At 37.1% G+C, this 27,145-nt stretch overlaps 1 protein-coding gene across 12 annotated transcripts in view; it reads left to right on the forward strand.

The window, feature by feature from the left end:
- USP32 (ubiquitin specific peptidase 32) overlaps positions 1-27,145 on the forward strand; it is a 152,215-nt gene that overhangs the window by 83,754 nt on the left and 41,316 nt on the right. For 8 of the 12 annotated variants that reach the window (XM_038375649.2, XM_038375648.2, XM_043499259.1 and 5 more), the window contains 7 exons: positions 13,648-13,779; positions 15,474-15,581; positions 16,684-16,799; positions 17,205-17,267; positions 21,512-21,595; positions 24,688-24,749; positions 24,877-24,979. In XM_038375649.2, coding sequence (XP_038231577.1) covers positions 13,648-13,779; positions 15,474-15,581; positions 16,684-16,799; positions 17,205-17,267; positions 21,512-21,595; positions 24,688-24,749; positions 24,877-24,979 — 668 coding nt within the window. Of the gene's footprint in view, positions 1-5,644; positions 5,841-13,647; positions 13,780-15,473; positions 15,582-16,683; positions 16,800-17,204; positions 17,268-21,511; positions 21,596-24,687; positions 24,750-24,876; positions 24,980-27,145 lie in introns of those variants that run through there. The other 4 variants (XM_043499261.1, XM_043499263.1, XM_043499262.1 and 1 more) reach the window with 4 other exon arrangements.

The raw sequence follows: 27,145 nt of genomic DNA on the forward strand, positions 1-27,145 counted from the left end.
AGTGTTTTCAAATCCTATGGCAGCAAGGTACATGAAAGGAATCACTTGTTTCCACCTGCTGGTTAAAGAACCGATTTCTTTGTGGAACCTTAATACTGTCTTAGCAGCTCTTATGGGGCTTCCCTTTGAGCCTTTGCCAGCTTCTTCCTTCTCCTTTCTGTGTCCGAAAACTACCTTCCTTGTGGCACACACCTGCATCACATCTCAAAGAACAATAGGTACAAGTAGGTAACCCTTTTTTCTGCTGCAACTTTAATTGTGCATAGAGATTTTTGGTTAAATATGTAAAAAGTATAATAAACCAGTAGCATACCCCTTTTTTTATTCTTGATATTAAATGTAATTTATTGAATGATGTTCCCATATTACTAGTTTTCGATATTTCACCCCCTTCAGCTTAGTTTTTGTCTTTTGGTTTCCAACTGTTTCCCTTGTGTGTTGGACTGCTGCTCTGCACAAGAAACTTAATGGAGGTTTCCTTAGTCCATGCCCTTTAAGCCGGGCCCCACGTAGGATTGGCTCTATACCATTCCCCCAGATTCCTTGTTTTAGGCTCCCTTCATCTCTTTATCACTGAAGCTGAATAATTTTCACTTCTGATAACTACGTGAAATTCCTAAAAAAAAGTCTAATACATAAGTACTATAATTAAAAAGATGAACAGTAGAGAGAGAAAAGAGCAGACTAAGTCAAATTAGTAGACTATGCAGCATAAATAGGCTGACTCTTTAAAAAGTTCATCTAGATAAGCTCACCTTGCATTTGGTTGTACTAAAGTTATTTTGGGTGTGCGTGTGTGTGCTCACCATTGTCTATCAAAACCACAAATTCTAACAATTACTTTATCCCTGTGTCACAAGTTCTCTCTATAGGCTGTTCAACTCCTTTGATTGTGAAGGCTTATCATACTAGGGTGAGGTTAATGTCTGGTTTGGTTGGTTGTACTTCTGGAGGAAGTGCAATAGTCTCTGTTTTCCATTTAATGCTTATTGTCCCCTTCGCATACGAGTTGTATCTTTCAGATATCTTAGGTGTTCAGCTACACAATCTCAATTCCGGTTTACCAATTGCACCTTTGCAGATATTGCCTCTCTATTCCTCAAAAGAAAACCCAACAACAACCATCTCCTCAAAAGTGTTGACATTTTTCTGCTAGATTTAATTAATTGTGCTTTGACATGGTAATTGTCTTGACTGAAAGTGTTAACCTTGAAACCAACTTGTTCTCTGCCTATTAAAAAAAGAAAAGTTAATACTTGTAAAATTTTAATCTGTTTGTTTCACTGCCAAAAAAGTTTTATATTAACAGACGAGTGAGTGAAAGTGTCCTGGGAGAAACTAGAGCCTTGATTTCAATTTTCTTTAGGAACTTTCAAGCTTTGTTGATTTATACGATAGCAGCTTGTGCTGTTAGCTGTAGCTATAAGTTCCACAGGTAAAGGCAGCAGAATTTTAAAGCATCATCAAATATTTATTTGTTGTGCAATTTAGAACCTTTACTGGGTGTTTCAGCAGGAAGCAGATAGTATCAGGAAACCGAACCATTTGTCTCATAACTAATAGTTTCTAGATAGTTGGAAGTATTGTCAATTCTTTGATTTCCCGTTTTTTATGGGCCATTTGCCCAGCAATATAACCTGATAAGAAATTGTATTTTCATTGTTAGGATTAAAAGAAACAACAAAAAATGTATAAAAAAGTACATTAGGGGATGCTTTCCTAAATATTCAGCCACATGTAGGATTTGAGCTATGAATCTTGTAGCTTAAAATTCTGTATATGGCTTTGACCATATACAGTTGACTCAAACTGTAGAACATACAGCTGAGTAGCAAAGAAATTAAGATGTAGTTAATTTAATCTAGTAAACCCACATCATTACTAAGAATAGGTTGTAGTTTCAGGATAAAATTGAAATATAAATTTTGCCAATAATTTATCTATTAAGTGTAGCAAATGAGGATGAGAAAAAGAGCAAATGTCAAGGCTGTAAATATCGCATCAAGTATTGGAATGTGGAAAATTGACTAGAACATACTGATGACAACCAGAAAATGGTAAACTATTCTGTCTCTGCTGACTATTGTGCATTATTTCTTTTTCTATGATGCTGTTGATGATTTCCCTAGTGGTCCTGAAGGTCAAAAAGAAATGTCATTGTGTGATTTACACAATACAAATTTAGCAGCAACGAAAATATAAATGGGTTGAATAGTTCGGCGATGATTGTATCAGAATGTGAATATTTTTACGTTCTGATATGCACAGAGTGTAACTCAACTTCATTATTCTTAAGTAGAGATTTTTATTTTTTATTTTTATTTTAACCATGTGTTCTTACTACAGTTGCTCTCATAAAATGAGTGCTGTTGTGAGAGAGCTGTTTTTCCGGTGAGTGGAGACTGACTTTGGTGCTTTTTGCTTGGCTATTTGCTTTTCGAGAGAACAAGTCACTGAAAGGATATTTAAAAAACAAAAGGTAAATACTGTTAGCCAACTATAATGCAGAGTTGCTTATTTTCAGTTCTGTTTTAGTGTAATCAGTGAAACTTTCTAACAAAGGTTCACTAGTCTATTTCCTGGATGCTAACACCGAGCTGTTATTTCATAGGATGTCCTTGGCAGGTACATAGTTTAAACAGGCTACAATTGTTCTCCCCTCTTATTTTCCATTAAACTTCTTGAATAAAGTGGCACGGACATGAAAAATTGCTGTGATAAAAATAGTGGAAGTTATTAACATTGATTTAGAAACACACACAGCAAATGTTTATTGTAAAGCATCAGTGACTCTATTTAGATTTGTTTAATGAGCCATGATATCAAGGAAACATAAAAAGAATTACAATTTTTCACTTGTAAATAACATTTATGTTTGAATGCAGATGAGTTTAATTACATTTCTCAGTACAATTATAAATGAAATTTTGAAGTCATGGTAAGTTGCGCACACTTGCCATTTTTAATCAAATTTTGTTCCGTTTCACCTAAATCATAAATATTCGACAATGGTGGTGATTTCAGTTGAAAGCTGGCAGAATAATTTTGTGATTTAATTTTACAGGGTTTAAAAGACGTTTTGGGATGAGAAGAAGAGAGAAACTTTTAACCGTGTGTGTGTGTGTGAGAAATATTATTTGACTTACGATGGTTTGAGGAATATAATGCTCTCCTCCTAGTGAACAAAGTTTAAATGTCTCTCAGTTGTGCAGTATAAGACTGGGTATTCCGTACCTCTTGATTTTTAACATGATTTTCTTGAATACTGAATGTAAAAGTAATAAGCAAGGCTATAATCTTGTCAAGGAGTTCTAGTGACACCATAAATCAGGAGTGGAGCTTACCTGCAGTGTCAACAGGTCTCTTAATTGGCATTTTTTTATTTAACATTATTGCATATCTCTCTTTAATGATGTATGGTTTTATATTTAAAATACTGTTTACATCCCATAGTCTACAAAGCAGTGTTAAGAATCAGGAAGTATATAATACTTATTCTGCACTCCAAAACAGAATAAAATTCAGAGTTTGTAACGCCGGCCAAGTGCTCAGTAGGAAGAGAATGTAATACCACTCAAATCATTGCAAATCATTAATAGTTGCAAATGGAGTTTCTAACATTGTATGGCACACCAAGAACCAAATACAGTATTTCAGTAATAGCATTCTTAGCTACATGAGACTTCACTATGTGACACACCCAGGCTGTTGAGGACTTTACTCTAGCAGCAGGGTTAGAACAGAGATCCTCTTGCTCCAAAAGCATAGGCACCTACCACTTGGTCTAAAGGGAAACTTTCGTTAGCTGTTCTCAGTATAGGGCCTTATCACTGAAGTTCTAACTCCTTACATACTGGTCAACTCACTATTAATATAACGAGTACCAGGGAGTAGCCGTGTTAGTCTGTATGCACAAAAACAACAAGGAGTCTGGTGGCACCTTAGAGAAGCTTATGCTCAAATAAATAGTCTTTAAGGTGCCACCGGACTCCTTGTTGTTTTTATTAATATAACAGTATGCCATTTAATACTGCTTTTGCCTCTCACTCCAGTGTTTCAGCCCTCTGTGTTTGTACAAGGATTATGAATGTCTAAAATTTTTCCTCTAGTTACAGTTAAATAAATTGTTTTCTACTTTTCCTCCTCTACGTGTTCCTTTGTTTATTATTTTTTTTTGTAGCACCTACGAGTGCGCTAGGTGCTTCGGATTTACTGTGGTTGTGCAGAATGGCAATGGTTCATCTTTAGAGGATGAGTTATCCCTGTAAATGCACTTAGATCTTTTTAAGTCAGTTTGGGGGGTTTTCAAGATGTCTCTATAAATGTAAGTTGTGGTTATTGTTTTTAGTATGGGTTTACAGTACATGATTGGTTGAGACTTCAGTATGTTTGGAGTATTTATATATAAATATATTGACTCAGGAACAAGAAAAAATTCTGAGATAATCCATTCAGTTGGTTCTAGAGTCCTTGGTTCAGTAATGCATTTACGCACATGCCTAAATTTAAACTCATGAATAATCCCATCTCTCTTCAGCAATGCACTTGAGCACGTGCTTAAGTTCAAGTGAAGTGCTGCACTGCACCGGACCACTGTCACTATGCATAAGCAAAAATGTTTGAAATTCAAATGTAGAATGTACAGTGTCTTTCCTGATTTAGAGAGTCATTGTTACACGTACTGCCGCATGTGATATCTGAACAAACAAACGTGATATCTGAACCGAGCAGGTGAGCCTGATGAAAGTCATTAATTTCCAGTGAATGATCACTGAGATCCTCTCTTTACCCTGCAAAATGTCTCAGCAATACTATCTGCCCAAAAATGTGGCTAATTTAACTCGTATACAAGAGAAGCCTTGGATGAACCACAGAGCTAACCCTATGACTGAAATACAAATGGGTGGTGTAAAAGAGCATATGTTTGAAACCATGTTTTGGTGAAGGGCACTGTTTCTGGAAAGAATGGGTTTAAAATTCTGTACACTTTTATGCAAAGATATATTAGAATATGGGTCTGTAACAGGAAAGGAAAATGAGATGAGCAATCTGCTTCACCCTCAGTAAAAGGCTGTCTGGAACTAGACTTGGATATACTATTCTTTGATCATTATAACCACACTTCTAACAGTATCTCTATATAATACTCAAAAGGATGCTGTGTATAAATTATGAAGTTTCCTTGAAATACATACTTAGCTCTGTGCAGTTGCACTGTAAATGTGAAGAAAACCATACTCTGGTGTGAACCAGCATTGTGAATTTAGCCATGTGCCTGAAATACTTAGTTAGGACGTGTTTGTCATGAAATTAGAGCATTTATATTCCCCTTAATATTGATATGCACTTGCATCTGCAGCACAGGTGCTTAGATATTAAGATGACTGGCACAGCATAAGAACCTGAATAAAACAGGAAATATATCCCCTTGCATCTACATCTTTCCTTTTATTATCAAGCAAAACAAGGATATTATAGGAAGCTTTAGGCCAATATGAAAAACCTCTAACATGGTTTAATCTTTATCTCACCACCTTGTTATCCTCTTAGCTGCTGGGTCATTGTATGTCACTTTAAGCTGCTCTCTCTGCCGGAGGCCCTAGAATCTTCTGTTAATTTGAAAGTGACAAACAACTGCGTTTGTACAAAAATACTTCTGTTCAGTCATCCGCTATTTGAGTAGCAGCCCAGCTATTTGGAAATGAAGAGCTGTTTGTGTGGATGAGAGTGGATTTTACTTGAATATTATGGTAAACAGTAACACAAGACGAGCATTAGTAAACATGTTGGGAACATGGTATGCTTCTATTGTTGTGAACCAGAGAGAATTGTACCTTTAGGTGGGTAAAAATTAATTGATTTTTAGCGATATGTTGAAATACATTAGTGTCCTTGTACACAATATTTAAGAAGCAAATGCAAAACTGTATGAATATGGTCTTAGGTATTTTCTGTACATTAATGTGCATGAAGTTTCAAACTATTTCACTGTCTGTAGGAGATTGACAACTCTTCAGGTACCATATTTCTGCAGAAACTATTCTGTTAATCTTTCTTCTGATTATATGTATTGTAAATGAATGGTTGTATTACTACTGTAAGTGCAAGAAATTGTATATTTTGAAAATTAGATAAAGGATGGCAAGGACCGTGACTTATTAAGCTCATAGCAGCTGTGAGTAGTTTATACTCTACGAAGGCTATAATTTGATAGGCACTTGACATTTTTAACATTGCTCTGATTGTAGTTGTTGAACTGCTGTTAAAAAGTAACTTGCATTTTAAAGTATTTTACAGATCTAAAAGGTCTTCATCTTTAAAATTCACGAGAAACATTAAGACAAAAGAATTTAGAGCTATAAACTATCAATGTACTATAACTTTGTGCAAAAATAATGACTATACTTTATCCTTACCATGGTTTAAATGTATTCCCTACCTAAGAATTTAGATAGCTTAGTAGTTTAGGAAAGTATCTAATGTAATGAACTGAGAACACACATTTTGGCTCATCCGCTTTTATGAGACTCTGATACCAAAAGCTCTTTGGAGCAGGTACTACCATTTATTATATATTTGTACAGCATCTAGTAGAATGGGGTCTCAACCCAGATATAAGTATCTCATACTTTACAAAATATACACATGCTATATGACCTGAGCTACCAACCTATTGTATTAAACCTCAATGTGTAATAGATGTGTATCTTGGCATATAAGGCTAGCATCTCCAAAAATGTATGGAGTATATACTTACACAAAAAGCTTAAAAATATACAGTGTGTTGTATAGTTGCTGTGCCCAGAAATTTTGCATCTATGTTTTCATTCAAGGCTGTTGCTATATTGTTTTCCTTGTCTACAGAAAATAAATTCCTGTTTGTTTCATCATTAACAACATTGTTGATTTATAGCCCAACTCTTCTAAGGCCTGATTCAACACCCATTAAAGTCAGTGGAAAGATTCCTATTGACTTGAATGATAGTGGAGCAGGCCTTATTATAGTATTTTGTATTTGGAGAACAAAGATGTAAAATTCTTTATTCCTCTGACAGTTATTTAGGAGACGCTGATATTTCAGACATTCTACATGTTGTGCAAAATCTTTTACTGTGTTCATTATTTTCAATTACAAAAAGCAATACAATGATGACTTACTATAAATGAAACAGTGCTAAGGATTAAAACCACAAAAAGTGCATAACACAGAATTAATTACAGATAGGGTAACCAGACAGCAATTGTGAAAAATCGGGACGGAGGTGGGGGGTAATAGGAGCCTATATAAGAAAAAGCCCCAAATATCAGGACTGTCGCTATAAAATCGGGACATCTGGTCACCCTGATGACAGAGGACTACAAATACTGGGGCCTGCATCTTCAGAGGTTACTGGTGATTTTGGTGCCCAATTTTTGGGTGCTTAATTTGGGACTCCTTGAAGAGAGGCCATGTTTTCAGAGGATAAATGCTTAAAATTGTAAAAAGTGTTTTTTTAAATTGGGCACCCAATTTAAAATGCCTCACTTGACCTATTTTTTTTAGTTTAAAAAACAAAATAAAACATGAGATTACAACAAAGTAAAAAATATAAAGAATATATCCTGTGCATTGCTGTTGGATTTATAAGGTTATGTACAGAGAAGTTTATTGAAGAATTTTGGATGGTCTATAATCACTGACCCTCTCAGACATGTCCACATGTACTGTAATCAATAATCCTTCAATTTTATATAAGTGAAATGGATGGAGAATTCTACAAAGCATGGTTATCTTGTAAATGAAGAATGTTATACTTTGTCTTATTTTTGGTTTCTAAAATATATGATGTGTGCAAGTTTAATCAATGCAGTGGACCTGTCTGGCTGATGTTACCTGTGTAGCAGATTTCATATTAATTTTATTAGTAATCCTTTTAAAGATGGCAGTTTGAAAACAGTCTTTTCAATGACCTTGCTGTTTAAAGCACTGCTTGACAAAAAATAAAACGTTAGTTGGTAATCATTATTTTCCAAGGTTAAATTGGCACAAGCAATTAAGATAACTTTGAAGAAACCAAGTATGCCAGACATGTTTTTTTAAATGAACCACAAGCCATTTTAAGTTTCCTTTATTTTTGTATCTTGTCAGTCAATTTACCCAATAGTCCTTAATTTAAACATAAATGTTGCAGATGCCTCAATAAGCATGTTTCTGCTGCCAACTACCTACTTTAGTAGATGCTCACATTGTGTTAACTCCCTGATCCTTTCTTATGTAATTGTTAAGTGTTACCAGCCACCCATTAGATCATGCATCAAAACTGGCCTGTTTGTTATCCTTATATATTTCCTTATTTCTAAATAAGGGTAGATTAAAAGAAAAGGAATTAATCTATATGCTGTTTTTAGTTCCTTAAGTAAATAGTGTTTGCATGACTTCTAGCAATCAAAGAAAACTAGGGACAAGATAACATGCAGAAAAATTTTCATAGAAAGCACGAACTTGTCTTTCACATTATCTAAATAATAATCAGATAAATTGATGTTACTCTTCAATTTTCTACTCTTGCTCAAATCTTTCTCATGCAGGGTAGCCCATTTCTTCTAACCGTGTTCTTCTCTCAAACATTTACTTTTGATTTTGAAGCTACAGTACTCCACTCCTTAATGGAAACGTTTTGAGACCTCACACCAGCACATTTAAACCTGTAAAAAAATACACCTTCCCTCAGCTGTGTCTTCCGTCCTTCTGACAGATTCTCCCGTGTCTGTTTGATCTCGAATAATATTAGACCTGTATCTTGGTGAGTTAGCTGCCTGACAATCCAATAATGTCTCTTTAGAATGTCCCAGATCTGAATTCTTTGTTTCATCCCAGTTGAGTATTCTAGGTAAACTCAGGAGACTACTTGCAGCTATAATAGTCTTAAAACATGTAGTTTACCTATTTTTTTGCCTCTTGATTCGTAACTAGAATTACCTTCTTTTGTATGTTGTGTATATACTCAGGTGACATGGAGGATAAAGACAAGGAAGCGTGACTAGAATTTTCCCTGGAATATTACAGGGAAAATAACTTGTACTTACAGACACACCTAAATCTCTCATCCTGGAAGAGTGAAACCCACAATACTATGAAACACCTCTGAGCTGGAAGGACATTTACGCTGTTGCCAGACAGCAGGCATGCAGAACATCCTGTTTTTCTTCTAGGCACTAGGTGCGGCCATTTTGCATGCTCATATTCAGCATGCAAAATGCTTTCACAACGTTTGGGTGTGAGGTTCTTGCTCTTTATAGAGAGCTTAATTTTTGTTCAACACAAAGTTTTGATCCATGTTTTTAAAGGGAAAGGATAAACCTACATTAAATGAAGGTATTTGCTTTTAAACTAATCTTCAGAATGACTGCTTTAAGCAAATAAATCATGGGTCTCTTCTGTCAAAACACTGTCATCTTTTTGCAATTTTGTGGTTTAACACCCACAAGGATTTTTGTTTGTTTGAGACAAATCCTCTTATCAGGTTGTCCACTGTTGTTTTTTTTTTTTTTTTTTTTTTAAATTCTCTGGATACATCTCATGGATTGCGGTGGAATATAGATATGCATTTCCCATTTTCTATATTGGAAGCTGACTCTCTTATGATTGTCTGGGGAGATACTTAGGAAGGGGTCAAAGACTCATAATGGACACAAGTTTTAGGGAAAAGAAATTGGAGGTAGCACAATGGTATATGTTGCTCATGAAAAATAAGGTGTCAGTAGGAATTGGTCTGCCTTGCATGCATGAAGAGCTGAATTCTAAAAATGGAAGAGTTGCTTGTTGGTCTTTCCAGTTCCATGCATCTGTTTCTCTTTACTCTGCCAGATGCTGAGTATCCTCAACTCCCATATCTTGAAGGATAGGGTCCTTAGTGCACTTTACTACCAGAGTGATGGGAAAACAATCTCAGACCATAACAAATTTGCCCTTATTACATACTGAGTGTATTTTGGTTTAAAAACTAACCACAGTTTTGTTAGGTCTTAAAGTTAACTTTCTTCGAGTCTCTTGCTCATTTCCATTCCATGTTAGGTGTGTGCACGCCGCACGCACAGTTGCCGGAGATTTTTCTTTCAGTGGTATCTGGTGGGCCGGCTTTAGCGCCCTCTGGAGTTGTGTGCCGGTATAAAGGGTGTCGCCAGCCCTGTGCCTTCTCAGTACCTTCTTACTGCCTGTGGCAGTTGTTGGACCAACCCCTCTTGCTATAGCAACTCCTGAAAAGGGTCACTGCGAACTTTGGTCTAGAAGTTGAGGAGTTTGAATCAGCACAAAGCCTAATACGTGTCCTGGCTGCAACTGCTTCTTCCATAGTGGCCTTGCCCGTTAATGAGGCTGTGAAGGTCCTGTCAGATCATCGTGGCAGACTCCTTCTTCTCTGCCCCCACCTCAAAAAGGACAGTGAAGAAAACCTATTTTCCAGCAAGTGGGTACCTTGAGTACCTTTATTCGCAGCCCCTACTCCAGAGTCCCTGATGGTGTCAGCAGTGAATGAGTGGAACAGACAGATTGAATGCTACCCACCAAAAAAGAGGCCAAGAGACTGGACCCGTTTGGATGTAAGGTTTATTCGACAGGCAGTCTCCAGTTCCGTATCTCCAAATAGCAGGCCCTGCTGGGGAGATATGATTTGCACCTCTGGGCTCATTGTTTGAATTTAAGGACTCTCTGCTGCTGGAGTCAAAGCAGGAGTTCACGGCCATCCGAGAGGAGGGCAAGGCTGTGGCCAGGACTTGCGGCTCTGGATCTAGCCAGCTTAGCAGCCAGGTCCTCTCTGACGTCGGTGGTGTCCAGGAGGCACTGTTCATGGTGTTCATAGATAATACTGCAGTTGCATATTTTTGAACAAATTTTTCTTTAAGTATCAGAATTCTGAGCTTAATACCTATTTTTCTGCCTTTAAATTTTACCTTTTTAAAACCCTTGGCTTCAGCATGCTGAGAATTCAGTGATGGCCTCAAAGAAGCTGTAAAGATGATAAAGCATGGTCTTGATTCTAGAGTGGGGCCAGAACCTGGGGAAGTTTTTCACACCTGCAAGGAATTTCCTGAGACATAAAAGTATGCAGCAGGTCATAAAGTGGCCTGGAGGCAGCTGTGGGAAGTTGCTGTAAACTAGAGTAGACCAGGATCAAGGCCCATTTAAAAAAAAAAAATCCTTTCATTTGTTGTTGCTACAATCTAGAATATGAAAACTGTGAAAAGAATTTTTAAAATCCTTTACAGGATTTATGCTGCTCTTTTGCGTTTTACATGTCACTCTGCTTGGACAGTGAATAACTAGACTGGTTGTTAGTGGATGCATCAATGCAGTATTTATTGTGGATAATGACAATGCTAATATAATAGCTGCTTTCATTGCCATTGTAATGAGTTCCTGCACTGCTAATTCTAACTGCTCTGATTTGAATATTGTGGTTCTGTTGAACATGCAGTGGAGACAGTAGAAATAAAATAGTTTCATTGTGCACATTTTTTCTCGTTAATTTCTTTAAATATTTTGTTGCGGGATACCCAAAGAAGTCCAAACTCTGTGCTTCAAATGTAATCTTTTTTAAAATTTCTACAAATGTGCAGTGTTGAAGGTAGCTTTGAGTAGCTTGCTCTACATTACATGATATGCCTGATGGGCTGTTAAAATGTGTTCACACTAACTTTAATGTGATTGTTACTCTAGCGAACTGAACTGGGTAGAGTAAATTTTATACAACTATATTTTTCTTGTGTCATTCACCTCTTTCCAGTGTAATGAAAAGCACCAATGAGTGGTGTTTGAGAAATACAAAGTAGCAACTTTAGCTGTGATGCATAACTATTTTTTAAGTTTGCAAGTTTATTCTACTGTTTATTTTTCCAAAATCTATATGCTGCTTATGGTTAGATGTAAACTGAAAAGCAGCTGGTGATTGCATTCATAGGGCAGTGTAAGTTGCCTGTCAAAATCCAGTATTGGCATAGGGACATGTTCCCTTCTATTAACGTCTTTTTTGCCATTAAGGCTGACCAGCTTCTTATGTCTGGAAGACATATTGGCCTATATTGATCCACTAAAACCAGGAGTCGAGGCAAAGGTGAAATGTTAAATCTGCCTCTTTTTTTGTTTTTCTTCTGTTTTTAGTCCTTGTGACATTGTTTTATTTCTATCGTCTAAGCAGGCCAAATAGCTGAAGTTAAATCCTATTAGAAAGCTGGCATGGTTTTAAGGGCTTAGAACCATCTGGGAATGAGATCTCACATGGTGTTTCTTAATATAGACAGCTTTGTTATTAAATAGATATTTGAGAAACACTTAATTCACACCAACCTAAAGCACTGTTGACGTGCATACTTATAACACATGGGGAAAATATTTCTTGAACAGGTTATTTCTTCAAGTACAGAAGTTTATCTAAGACTTCAGTTTTCTAGAGGCTGCTGTTCGCATGTGGAGTTTTACTCATGCTTTCTTGTGGAAACCTTTTACTCTTTCCATTGGCTATTTTAAAATTTAATTGATTAGTAGGGACTTCGCATATTTATCTTATTCATCTGACAATTATCTTAAAATTTAAAAAAAGAGTAGAAATTATCTAGTTGTGCAGGTCACTGGCCTGTGTTAATGCACATTCTTGTGGCTGTTTCCTCCTTCACCTCTTCCCCATTCCTTGTTATATTCATGACTGCATCCTGTCTTCAAAGTAGTATAATCCTTGCCCTGAAGAGCCCAAATCTGAATTTGGGCAGTGGGGCCCCACTACTCATTGTGTCTCCAGGTGCTTTTCTAATAGAAACAATAAATAAGAAAAAGAAATAAACGCAAATGATTTTATAGTTGGAAATTAAACATTGCATGTAGAAAGATAGTAATGTCTAAATGTAAGTTTAAATCATAGTTGTATTAACTGTTGGTTTTAATTTCACAGTACTCTGTATAAGAATTTGTTCCAACTTTAGCTTACAATTTTCAAACATGAATGCCTCAATTAAGTAGCCAAGTCCTATACTTGGATTTTCATTGTATTTTGTGTATAAATGATCATTTTACATCCTGATTTCAGTATTCAAATGTGTGATGTCCTGTTAAGGACCAGTCTGGAGAAAATATGCTCTCTGTGTAATTAGACATCAGTGTGAGGTGGAAAAAATTTATCAGATAGAACAAGAAACTTCAGCAGACTCAGTAGCTGGCAAAAGTTCACTTCTGTGGTACCTTTGAATGTGTGATATCAAGACAGATCACAATGTAATTGATTTTACTCTCTGGAGTAACTGGTGATGTGCAGTGATTCTGTAAGTGAGGAAACTAAATTTAGCTTGTTTCTCTGTTACTATGTGCAGGAAGCAGGCATAAAATGATTCATTGTTTCTCTTTTTCAAGAAACTATCTGTTTTCATTGTGCTGTCTTTTAACTCCCTGTACAAGTGGCAAAAGTTTGTCCAAAATATTGCTAGATTCGCAGATAAACTAAATGGGATTTTTTAACAACTTTTCTATGTATTCATAAGTGAATGTTATAATTCTAATAGTTTCTTTATTGGTATCTAAACAGTCTTGAGTATGCATTTTCTTTCTATTGATATAAATTAAATGTTTGCTTTAAAGACCTTGTTGGGCTTCTCAGAGATTGACTTTTTTTTTTCGATCTACAGTGGAAGAATCAGACATCATTGATCTTGAAAAACGATATTGGCTTTTGAAGGCTCAGTCAAGAACTGGACGTTTTGATTTAGAGACATTTGGCCCTTTAGTTTCCCCTCCCATTCATCCATCTCTGAGTGAAGGTATGGGACACTGATAAAAATATTCATTCTATGAAATTGTATTGGTGTAGCTTATGGTATTCTACTCTAATTTCATCTCAAAAGTGCTTATTTGTAGAACTCGAAAAAGCCAAGCTCTCCTACAGATGCAATATTGCTTTCTTAGTGTTCAGAAGAACACATTTTTTGAAGCTTATATTGAGAGAAGATTTATTTCTCTCAAAAAAAGGATAGAAAGCGGTTGTGAATGCTTGCTTATTGACAAATGTAGAATGACAAGAGAAAGTAGATCCTCTGAGATGCATACATCTGAACTATCAGGAAAGCTGGCAAATGTTCTGATCTGTGTTGTGTAAGTTACTTTATGATTTCCTGAAATTTTCTTATTGTCATTATTGAAATTCTCTAATGTGCGAAATTATTCCACTGCGTCTTTAGCCAAGAATATGGAAATATTTTTAAAATGCCAAGTACTTTAATCTGTAAAGTGGATATTAAGTGTGCTCAGTTAAAATGTTGTCCTACAGTCAATTAAAGAGACCTTTCTTTATAACAGCTCAAGATAAAGAGGGTGAAAGCGACTAGCTCAGAAGCTTGGTAATGGGATACAGAGCCATTCATAACTAGGTTGGCCCTTCCAAGTCCTAGCCAGGTTGGTAGTGACTGAAGGTTGTAACCATCTAATAGCTGTTGGGTGCTCCATATGAATAAATCAGGTCTTATCCCACTTCTTTATGAGCTGGTGTCCATATCACAAAAACTACCACAATTGTCACTATTTGTCAACAACGTTGTTGGCAATGTCATTAGGAACTAAATACAGGGGCGGTGCATTACAGCTGGATTATATGGTCGTAAGTCCCCAACAAAGCAAAAACAATTTAAACCATGTTAGAATGTGCCCCCTAAATGGATCCTGGCAACTAAACTATCCCTTCTCTCCTAGAAGTGGCATGTATCCCAGGTAGGGCATGTTAGTTGGGACTGATGTGGAGAAACTTGAACGATTGTACCTACTGTACCTATTTTGTGAATGGTACACTTCAATCATTGAGGGTAAAGATTTTATTGAGAGAAGAATTTTCAAATGTGTCTAAGGATTTAGGTTCCCAAGTCCCATTGATAATCCTAAATTATGCAGAGCCAGATTTGTAAAGATATTTAGGTGCATGAAGATGCAGAGAGGTGTATAGTGGGCTTTTCCAAAGCACCTAGGTGAGCCTAATTCAAATGAAAATCAGTGGGAGTTAGGCACCAAGGCATTTTTGAAAATCCCACTAGGGGCCTATCTGTATCTTGAAGTGTCTAAACTCCTTTAAAAATCTGGCCCTTCAGCATTTTTGGAAATTTACCTTGACAGCCTTGGCAACTAAAGTTATTCCCCAAATGCACGAAAGACTTGTGTATATTATTAAACGTTAGGAAGAGAGCATGGTCTAAAAATGAGAATGTTGGCCAGGAATTCCTGAGGTTTTTGTATTCCTGGCTCTTTCTAATCATGGGTAAGTCACTTAACATGCTTTTTTTTGGTTTTCCCGTCTATAAAATGGGCATAATAATGCTTAATTATCTGCCTCACAGGTGATGAGGATTAATTACTGTAACTAATGTTTATACCTTGATTTGAAGATGTAAAGCATTATGTAAGTGCTAAATATTGTTTGTGAGTTTGTCTGATCACATTCAGTGTGTGGTGATGCTTCTGTGGTTTGTAGGTTTGTTTAATGCCTTTGATGAAAATCGTGACAATCACATAGACTTTAAGGAAATCTCCTGTGGGCTGTCGGCATGTTGCAGGGGACCCTTGGCAGAAAGGCAAAAATGTGAGTGTGCAAAATATTGCCCATTAAGCTTCTAATTTTAAAAAATCTGTTGAATTTTTGTCAATCAAATTTATTTAATGTACATATTTTTAAATCTGTACTTGAGAAGGAGAGAAAGGGGGGAAAAACCTAGAAATTGTATCTTGAATTAAGTTTAAATATGAAGGCTTTATTTTATTAAACATGGTTAACATTTATTAATTCGGTGTATTCTTGTGAGTTGTTGTTCTATGACTTCATTCCAGCTATAAACCTCTTCAGACATTTTGTTTTAAAGTTGGTATTCAGTAAATTATTTTGGTAGTTTAATTTTGCTAACTATTCATACATACAAACTGTATTAGCACATACATGGTGCTGAAGTCTGCATCCCATTATATAGTGAAAAATGGAAAATGTAAATATTTGGACTTCCTTTGAGATTTTTGTAAATTGTGCTCATGCTAGTTTATTTTCTATTGTAATCATAGAACTGGAAGGGACCTCAAGAGGTTATCTAGTCCAGGCCCCTGCACTCAAGGCAGGACTAAGTATTATCTAGACCATTCCTGTCAGGTGTTTGTCCAGCCTGCTCTTAAAAATCCCCAATGATGGAGATTTCACAGTCTCCCTAGGCAATTTATTTCAGTGCTTAACCACTCTTAACCACACCATTGGCATGAACGAGTTTGCTCTTATTGTCCGACTCATTCAACTGGCTCCTTATGAATTTCCTGTATTTTGTGATGTATCTATGTAGGTGGAAAAAATGATGACATCTATGTAGCTTAAAAATTGCCATCAAGATGGAAAACTACAGATTCTGAATATGCGTTTGTTCCATGCCCTGTTATATCGGGTATCAAGCAATTGGGAAAATTTGAATTTCAGTTCAGCAAAAAGAGCTCCTCTTTCCCACTACCACAACTAAGAAACCACAGGTCATACTGTGAAATTTTCAGAACTGTCAATTAAGTCACATCCTTGTGACTTTGCAGGGTTTTGTCCTGCAATGAAGTTGACCAAGTGCAGTAGCCCTAATTAGAACATAGTTGTTAGTTATCTTTAAGATGCGAAAATAAGCCTTTCTCCCCTTCCCCCCTCCTCCCCCCCGCCCCTTCAGTTTGCTTTAAGGTTTTTGACGTTGACCGGGATGGAGTTTTGTCTCGCACTGAACTTGGAGAAATGGTAGTTGCACTTTTAGAGGTCTGGAAAGACAACCGTACTGATGAGATACTTGTAAGTCATGGTTTAAGTTACCTGCTATTGTTTTCTGTAGTGGCCTTTGAAGAATAGGAATCAATTTTGGGTTGCAAAGTATGAATGTTATTTGGAGACAGATGTCACTAAAACATCCTCTTGAAATGTCTGAATTGAGGAAAGGGATGTATGCAATTCACCTTGTGTAAGTTATCCCATACTAATTCTAACAAAAGTAAAATTACTCTTTAATTTCTGCTTATGGTACGAAGCTATTTAGATATAAAAATATGGCTGACATGAAGACACCAAATTTTAAACTACCCAGATACTTGATAAAAATCACTGAAAGTTAAATGTTCACTCTTTTCCTCCTCTTGACATGGATAGCTCTGGAATAATGCATAGGCACTAAACACTGTATTTTCTAATCCGTTTGTCAAGGAATTGGGCATGAATTTGTCTGAAATTGTAGAAGATATTTTGGATGCACATGATACCACAAAGGTGAGAACTTGCTGAACTGTCTTTTACGTTTTTAATAGATAACTTGAAGAGAGTCAGTCAATTATCAAGTTTTCCAATTGTATTTTCACATACGTGGGAAGGATTCTGGTTGAATCCTAATGGGTAGGAGTTAATTAGCTGTGATAAAAATGAAAATACTTGGCAAGTAGGTAATACTCAAATATTTCAGCTTATTTAAAAGTAATACAAGGTAAAGTAAACTTACCATGTTTGGCTTCAGTGCAGAGATCTGTCAGTAGTAGGTTCTCTACCAAGCAAATGTCCATTTTTCATTGCAACTTTTCAGGTACATCTATTAGAAAAAGCCTATGTATTTACATTCTGATTCATATGTCAGTTTGTAAAAATTAACTTTAACTGAATTATCACCCTCTTATTAATTTTTCTATACTGGTAAAACAAAGTTTGCCTAAAGCATTGAAATGATTACTCTTCTTATAAGAGTAATGACTACCAAAACGACTGTCCACCAAAGAAGGAAAACTGTGTTAGTAATTGGTTCATGTTTCAAGAAGGAAGGTGGTTGTGCTAAAATCAGATGTGCGTATATTTGACATGGCTCATTTTCTGCATCCACCTTTCTGCTTCAGAGCAAATTTTCCAAAGTGCTGCTCCAACGAATTTCAACTGAAGTAAAATTGGGGGATCTTGGTGTGAAACTTAACTCTTGTGAAAATCAGGTCCAAATTTATATAATCAGCTGAAATTAATCATCTTATGCCATTACTAGATTTTACGTGTGAGTAGAACTGCTTTAATAAATCGTGTGTGTGTGTGTGTGTGTGAGAGAGAGAGAGAGAGAGAGGAAATGGGCTTATACACCTTGTGGTGTGTTGTTGTTAAAAACCAACAAGTCATAGATAAAAAAAACAAATGCATAATAAACTTCCTGTGTGTTCACTGTGTCAGCATGTATCTCATACTCTGCAGCAGATAGGAAAATGAATAGTTCTATCCTTCAGGTGATCAGTAGTGCTATATAATGGTGTGTATATATACCACCTTGAAATGCATAAGATTTTGCCTTTAGTTCAGATATTCTACATTCAGATCAAATTTCTTCTACAATATTTTCATATATAATGAAGTACATATACTGTAGTATTGTCTCTATCACGTCCAAGGCAGGAATCCGTGAAACATACTCTAGAGGCGGTTGTCGTGACTTTTCTTGATTATACAGAAGCTCTTCAGTCTTTTAATAATCAAAATAATACCTAGCTTGTATATCATACTTTTAGGCATTTTTATATTCATACTAGATAAATAACGTATTTGAGAAATACACTTTTTAATCTTTTTGGTTCAGGATGATCCCACTCCTCTAATATACAGTGACTTTGGTTCCACAATTTAATTCATTGCCTTATTACCTTAAGTGGGGAAGTTCATGGGACCTACAGGTTACTTCTGAAAAGTTACCAAGGATACCTAAAAAGAAAAGGAGTACCCGTGGCACCTTAGAGACTAACAAATTTATTAGAGCATAAGCTTTCGTGAGCTTATGCTCTAATAAATTTGTTAGTCTCTAAGGTGCCACGGGTACTCCTTTTCTTTTTGCGAATACAGACTAACACGGCTGCTACTCTGAAACAAGGATACCTGGAAATGCTTATAACCTTGAACAATTGTATACCATATCGACCTGCGTTCCAGTGAAGTTGCTGGCCCATCCTCTGGTATAAAGATTCTTCTATTATCATAACAGTAGGAAAGGTAGCCTTGGAGATGCTCTTTCCTTCATCCCATCAGGTTTTTGTAGTTTGCTCCGCAATGAGGGTAGTCTGTAGCTAAGCATGTTGATGACCCATTCCCAAAGCGTTAAGTCAAAAGGAAAAGACCCTTCTCGACAAAGATTATATGTAAAATAATGGACCCTCCCAATAGATTATGAAAGTAGTGCTGGAAAAAGCAGCTGATGCAATAATTAGGTGAGTTATTGAACTCCTATGCACATTATCTCATTTTGCCTTTGAACTGTGAACAAAGTAGGTGTAACCAGAGATTTAGTAACTACCAGTACTGACTGTTTATGCAGTTACAAGCCAGTATGAAAATATCAAATTGAGCCTTTTATCAGGCAATTAAAAAAAATTAGAAAGTGTAATAGAGCTGGGCAATGTCAAACTACACTTCATATTTCTTGTTTATATTTATAATCTGGATTCTTGTTGATCTCTTGACTTGGGTGTATTTTATATTCACCTACGGCCAGCAATGCTTTGTGCTGTTGCCAAATAGTTAAAATATAGTTTGTGTAGCTGACATTTGCAAAGCTGTATTACATCTTGACCTTTGCTTGAAGTATTTTGACATAAAAAGGAAGCTTTACTAGTGTTACTGATGGTAAAGACTGGGGGGGTGGGAACAACAAGGCAGAACTGTGTAGCATTACAAAATGGCAGTGTAGTTTTAAATGTAGCACCTAGATTCTGTGATGGGGTAGTCTGCCATCAAGGACAGTAACTCTTACTGGTCAGCCCACCATACAACCTGACATGACCTTTTGAGGATTTGAAAGGTCCAGTAGAAAGATATCGAGAGACTTAAGAGGGACAGGCATAGGGTGGAAGCAGCCCCAGGAATGAATAGTGCTTGGAGAGGGAATCTTGTTGTTGTACCTTTAAGAGCATGGGACCGAAGACTCTGCAGATTGGGCGGGACAAGGCTCCCCTCTCACCCAACCAGTTGGGAAGGAGGTGGGGGAAGGGGAATAGTATAAAGGCTGCTTGGTCCCTCACTACAGGGCAGACACTGTTGAACCCTCCAGAGTGGAAAGCTAACTGGAAAGGATGTTCAGCTGAAGGGAATTGGTAAAAGCCTTGCAGCTAACTTAAGACACAAAGCCTAGCTCCAGGAAGAGGTCTGGAGGGAGAACTCGGGTTGAAGGAGGATACAACTAATTAACCTAAGGCCTGAGGCATAACCGTAGTTTCAGAGAGAGGGCTAAGAGGGAAAGTCCTGCTTGAAGGAGGGGAGGACTGACTAACCTGAACCAAAAAGGCCTGAGGTATAACCCTAGCCACAGGAAGAGGGTTGAGGGGGAACTTCTGCTTGAATCAGGGACAAGACCGATTACCCTAAGGAAGGAAGCCTGAGATATAACTCCATCTCCAGAGATAGAGCTGAGGGAGGACTCCTGTTTGGAGGAGGAGGAGATCTAGCTTGTGACTGTATGGAACATAACTCTCAGCCCTAGAGGGAGAAGATGAAAGGAAGGAATCCTATTGAAAGGAGGGATAAGACAGACTACCCTAAGGTGAGAACCAGCCCTGCTTTAGGAAGATGGCCTACGGGGGAGAGCTTCTGCTCAGAGGAGGAGGATTGACTAGTCCCAGGCAAAAGATAGGAGTTACTAGTCACAGCCCAACTAAGAGAACCCCCCTGCAACGCGAGGTGAGACACGATTCCAGTCAGCCTGACTGTCAAGAACGAATTGAATTATTTTCTCCTTTAAAATGTTTATGAAATAATCAGACCCTAGGAAGATTCTGTTATTTTGCTGTGTAAAGATCTATATTTTGATGTAAAGATTTATTATTAGGATCAATTTAATATAGAACTCAACATATCAAGTTAGACATAAATGGACTTAAAACGAGCAGTGCTTTTTCTAAACTCCTAAGAGCTACTTTCATACCATCAGCTTTTTTTGTGCAGATTGTAAATTAAGATAAGAACATTATTGAAAAAATCTGCTTTAGAATCTTACAACAATTAGACCCTAAATCTGAAGTTGACTTCTGTGCAGTTCTGTACAAATGCTGGGGCATTTCTGTGGAGCACTCGTTGCAGAAACATAGCCTCAGTGTGGCTTTGCATCCTACAAAATGGCTATCCTGACCATTCATGTGGATTCTTCAATACAGTTTTGGTCATGGCTTGAGAAAGCGTGTTTGATGGATATTGGAAACTAAACTTACAGGATTATCTTGAAGGAACCAAGATTGGTACCTTTGCATAGTTCGTTTTTTGTAGGTTCAATGCTTTGTAGTTCTTTTGGGACATTCATGTGCTTTGACTAAGATAAGCTAAAACTGGTGTCTGGATTTAATTTCATTATCATTGTCTCAGGTGAAATTTTATACCAGTAATGATGTATTCTAATCCTTTCCCAGACACTTACTTTTCATGTTCTGTATGATGGGTTTATGTACAGATTACACAGAAATGAGGTAAAATTGATAATGCTCATTATTTGCCTTCCCCTCTTTTGAACTTAGTTTGGACACCTCACTCTGGAAGACTATCAGATCTGGAGTGTGAAGAGTGCTCTTGCCAATGAATTTTTAAATCTACTTTTTCAGGTACATTTAGTGCAAATTTAAACCTTAACAATATGGTAATTAACTCATCAGCTTTTCTTTTTGCAGTCACAAAGTACAGCATCAGCATTTGTGTCAACTCACGTACAGCTTTGTCTATTTGAATAAAGTGTGGTTTTTGTATGCGTGCATTACCTTGACTGAATGATGCTGTACTTGCTTATTATTCACTTACGTGTGAGATGCCTGGAGCACAAGCTGTTAAAAATGAAGTACACGGTACATAAAATGGAAAGAAATTTAAAGTGCAACATTAATTAATTCCCCCTTAGAAGTGGTGGTGTTCCAAATCTTCCCTAAGAAAGTGATACAGGAAATGAGAGAGGCTGCCCCTGCAGCTTACAATCCTTTTTTGCCATGTTCTGTAGACAGTATCTAAGGTCTTTTATTGATGTATAGCTATTAATAGTGCACAGAAAGATATCATCACACCACATCTCTTTCACAATGCAGGTAAACCTGGAATTCAGAAGCTTGGGATCAAATGTGTATTGAATTTTTAAAATCCAATTCAGGCCCAATTTCAAAAACCGAACACAGCCACATTTCAGAGTTTGCTCATCTTGTGTAAAATGTAAACCCCAAGATTGTTTTCCTTGTTGTCGTTTATTCCTTACCTGTTTTCCACAGAACTTCTTGTCCTGAGAGGTGGATAAAGAAGTTATCTTCCCTGATGGAGCTCTGAGGAATTGCCCTAATTTACCTCCCTGTAAGGCCCCACATAGCCACCGTTCTTCCATCTGAAAAAAACATGTATGGGGCTCCATTCTGAGTTTCAGTGTCGTTCCTTAATCAGCTACATGGTCAGAGGCATGTTCCTTCCCAAAGGGGCTGATGTATTTATGCAGTCACTTAACTTCTTTGTGCCTCAGCTCCCCATCTGTAAAATGGTGATAATGCTTACCAGCCTTAGTGAAGACCTTGGGCTGTACAAATGGAAAGTGGTATGCAAGTGTGAAGTATTTATTTATTTAGTCTTCATTACTGTAAATCAAGCCTTTCAACAAATTGGTTTGATAACAGCAAGGGTGGCTTATTTTGAAGAAGTTGATGCTAGTACACTATAGCATTAGTTTAAAAAAAACAAAAAAAACTTAGTCAGAGCCAGCTGTGTTATAGTTGTTGGGAAATCTGTCACTTCCCAGCAGCTAATGGCCTTTCTTTTGTTCAGATTATTAGAATACCAGCTCTCACACTGTAATATAAATTTAAATCAGTTGCTCCACCAATCATTAGACATCTCCAGCTGAGTTTCAAATTGATAGCTTCAAAAGACACATGAAACGACGCTATAAAACATGAAATGAGGAGCAAGCAGTCTGGAAACTGGCTCCAAGACTAAACAGTTTATTGGGGAGGACCCACCCCTCCCCCCACTCTGGGGAAAGGAGGACTCGGGTGGTCTCTTTCCCCATGTGTTATTGGGGAGCAACTGCAGAGAGGTTCCAATGTATTGGAGCAGGTGCAGAAATAGCCACATCAGGGACTGCTGCACTGGGAGGAAAAGGGGTAAAATGGGGTCTAGCTAGAGCCATCCCTCCCCCAGCACACCCATGGTTGCAGACAGAACCCTCCACTCTGGGGAAACTAACACCAGGTCCCTCCCCGGGCCAGGTGGCCTGGGGGGAGGCTGAACTGTGAGAGGAACCTTTTCCCCTGCCCTGTCCCTGCACTCGACTTTCCTTCAATGTCCTCTCTCGTTTCACTTTTCTTTCAACTTCAGCTTATTCCTACCAAACAAATCCACCTCAAAAATAATAGTGGAACTAACATGATGTTTCAAGTTGTTCATTCTGCTGTGGGTTCTACCACTTTCCCCCATCCTGTCTCTTGTATGTTTTAGACTGCAAGGTCTTGGGGGCAGGGATTGTCTTTTACCGTGTGTAGCCAGTGCCAAGCAGTGGGGCTCCATTCTTGGTTCATTCTTGGGTATTACTGTAATACATACACTTACGAATAATCAGCAACATTAATTTCACGTGAAATACATTATTAATAAACAAATGAATTTTGATAATACTGTATTGGTACTGAAACTGATTTACTTTCTCTCTGATTCTTTTCTCTTTCCTACCTCATAACATGGTGGCCAGGATTCTTCTGTTGAGCAACCCACTTAGCAGGTGTTAGCCTCTTACAGCAGAGTTTTATGTTTGTAACCAATGCAACTAGCTTACACTAGGAAAGATAATTGGGGAGCTGGGATTGATTCATAGACGAAAGGGAGCTCTAGGAATATTGGTGTTTCTACAGGGAACCCTTAAGTGTGGACAAGCTTAGATAGAAAGCTTAGGCTGAGGCTTATATCTTCGTTGTTGACATACACCGGTAGTGGGATAAACTGCAGACCGTGTGAACTTTCTTTGGAGCAGGGTGGCCACCCCTTTGTTGTTTTATAGGAGAGTCTAAAGCCCTAACCAGTTACTGGGCTGGGAATTGGAGGCATGGATTCTAATTCTCACTCTGTCACTGAATGGCCTTGGGCAAGTCCTCAGTTTCTTCAAGTGCAAAATAGAGATAATGATATTTGCCCTCCTTTTAAAGCACTTTCAGATCAGCAGAGGAGAAGACCTATAAAAGTACTAAGCTAAATACTGCATTACCCAGCTGTGTCTTTTCCTTTGTTGGGAGTTGGGTTGGATTCGTTTATTAAAATTGGTTACAGTTTAGGGGTAAATGTTATTGTAGTTGATGACTGGAACCTCCGTGTTTTTCCTTGTGTAGAGCAAGATCAGGAGTGAGACCTTTTTAAAAAAAAAAAATTTTTTTTTTAGTTAACGCTTCCTTTTGCATTCTTCTTTGGGCATCCAACTTGGGGCTTACCTTTGGCTAAATAGTACAAACAGGATCATGTGAGTTTGGGGGTTGAATATATGACTTGCTTGGCTAAAACCACATAAAAAAATACACTTGGCTTTGAATCTTGTGTTCATTTGAAATCATCTATCACCATCCAAATGCTGTTTCTGAAAGTTGTCTCTGTGTGGAAGATGCCCTTATTACTTCTTACCTCCTGTTGCATTGACAGTCTTGCATCTTCATGGTACGATTTGCCTTCCTTTTTCTCTCTGTAGATTTGCCATATAGTTTTGGGTTTAAGACCTGCTACCCCAGAAGAGGAAGGACAAATTATTAGGTATGCATTTTATTGAAAATATTGTTTTAATAGGTTTCCATCATTTTAGTACTTGGCTTTTTTTCTTTAACTGTCGTGTTTCAAGTAATGTCTTTGATTGTATTGTTTTCTTAATTCTTGTATGTAGGGGTTGGTTAGAACGAGAAAGCAGATATGGTCTCCAGCCAGGGCACAACTGGTTTCTCATCGCAATGCAGTGGTGGCAGCAATGGAAAGAATATGTCAAATATGTAAGTTTGGCAGTAGTTCATGTTAACGCAGTGAGATATCAACATTTTGATGTTCCATTTGTGCATGTGTTGATAAAACAGGAAAGGAAGAGCAAAATGATTGCTTAATCAATTAACAAATGAGTAAATAAAAAAGAATGCTAGAAATTAAATATCCCTCATCCATTAGAGGAAACAAATTGATTTAGAGAATCGCTGTTGCATACTAAACTTTTCACTAAGATCCCTTTGGGCTGTCATACTTATTCTGCATTTTCTTTCCCATCGTTGCAGCTTTTTAAGATAGTTTTCCAATAAGAGTCCTCTTGCCAATATACAGCCTCCTTGTTCTGTCTGATTTATTTGGTAATATCACAACCCAGTTGGCTTTTAACATAACTAACTATAATAATGGATGTGATTTTTTTTGTGTGTGTGTGTGCGTGTCACAAATAATGCATTGTGCCTTTTTTCTGAATGAACTCAGGGGGAGTTTGATTATGATTTGATTTATATACAAATATCCTGATAAGTAGCAATGATGGAAAAGGAGAAGTAGCCAAAGTACATGGTGGGGGTTTTTTTTAAAAAAGGTATGTTACTGAAACCTCATGAAAGTGAATTGAAGTGAGGCTATGTTCCTTGAAGACTTTACCATAAAAGCATACAAATGAGAACATCTTCGCCAGCTTGATACACATGTGGGGGGAAAAAAATCTATTTAAGACTTGTTTGAGACCAGAATAAAAATAATTAGCAGTTCACTCAACCACAAATAGAGAAAACTAAGTGAAATAAGTTGCTTCTCAGAAGAGGAGGTATATTAATAGTTAGAAGAGGATGTCATATAAATAAAAATGTGACTTGATTTATAAATGTAAAGATTAGAAAGTGTGCACTGTTAATTAGTGATTTAATACAGTTGTTGCTCATACATGACAGGTTGGACAGATTTTGACTTAATGGACGTTTTGGCTTGCTTGACACACTGAGTAATTTGATCCTTGCTATAGTGTGATTTATTCAAAAGCATATAGGGTTTCATACCGAATACCTTGCTTAACTCCAGCACTTGTGAGAGTCTCTATACAACATAGTGGCTTACGGGCATATGTACTCTGCTGCCATGTAAAGAAAATATTAAAGAACTACACAGGACTCTACAGATACATACAAGAGGATTATGTCCTGGGCACTGTTTTCAGTTGAATATATTACTTTTTTATGCTAATTTGCCTTTATTCAATGATTATGCTATAAAACAAGCCAAGAATTTGCAAGTAAATCTTGTTCAGATGCAACTTGAAATGGGTCTCCCCTTTTTTCACTTTTGCAGTAGTGTAGTACTTGCAGTAATGCAGTAGTGTCCATTGCATACATTTTCTTTTTGTTGAGGATGTAAGGACATTCCCTGGCCCTCTTAAGCTCTGATTATTTCCCATTTTTTCTTCTGCTTTCTAACCTCTGGAGATTTCCTCTGGTGGCTATTATTGTTCTAAACTCAATGGGACTCTTTTCAAATCTTGTCAATACCTTTTTCTTAAGTGGGTAGAGGTGTTGCTTTTGGATGACATGAGGTCTCCCCTGCACCTTTCCCCGAGGGTGAGCCAGATTGCCTTTTCAGTGCTGTTTCTCCAAAGAGCAAGAAAAGGAATCCAGCCTTTTTAGTGAAGCAGCATTTTGTAATGTCCATGGTTTGTTTTAGCCTAACTCTAATGCGGACAAGTAAGGAACGAAGTTAAATTTTCCTGACAATTTTCTTTAGTTGCCTAGGATAGTTGGAGAGTATTTTGCAGCTGGGACTGAGGTGTAGTGAACTTCATATTTTGAAACTGTTACCGAGAATTAAAATTAAGTCTATATTTTTTTTTCTTGTAACGATTGCTTTTTACCATGGAGTAGGGAAGTTGTACAAAAGGAAAATTTAACATACATTTTAAACAACCTTTCCAGAAGTCTTAATTGAAACGTAAAGTGATTTGTATTGAACAAGTATTAGTCAAAATCTACAGTTAAATTAGCGTAAGCTCGGAGTGCATTCATCCATAGAGCTGTAAAACTATGGGCTTGTCCTAGTTTTCCATGGCTGCTGATTGAAACACTATGCCATAGTAACCTACTTGTTTTTCCTATCCAAATTTCTCCATTATGGTCTCAAAATGATTCTAATTTGTTCCTTTACTGGTT

The sequence above is a fragment of the Dermochelys coriacea genome, chromosome 17 (assembly GCF_009764565.3).
Source record: "Dermochelys coriacea isolate rDerCor1 chromosome 17, rDerCor1.pri.v4, whole genome shotgun sequence".
NCBI classification, from domain to species: Eukaryota; Metazoa; Chordata; order Testudines; family Dermochelyidae; genus Dermochelys; species Dermochelys coriacea.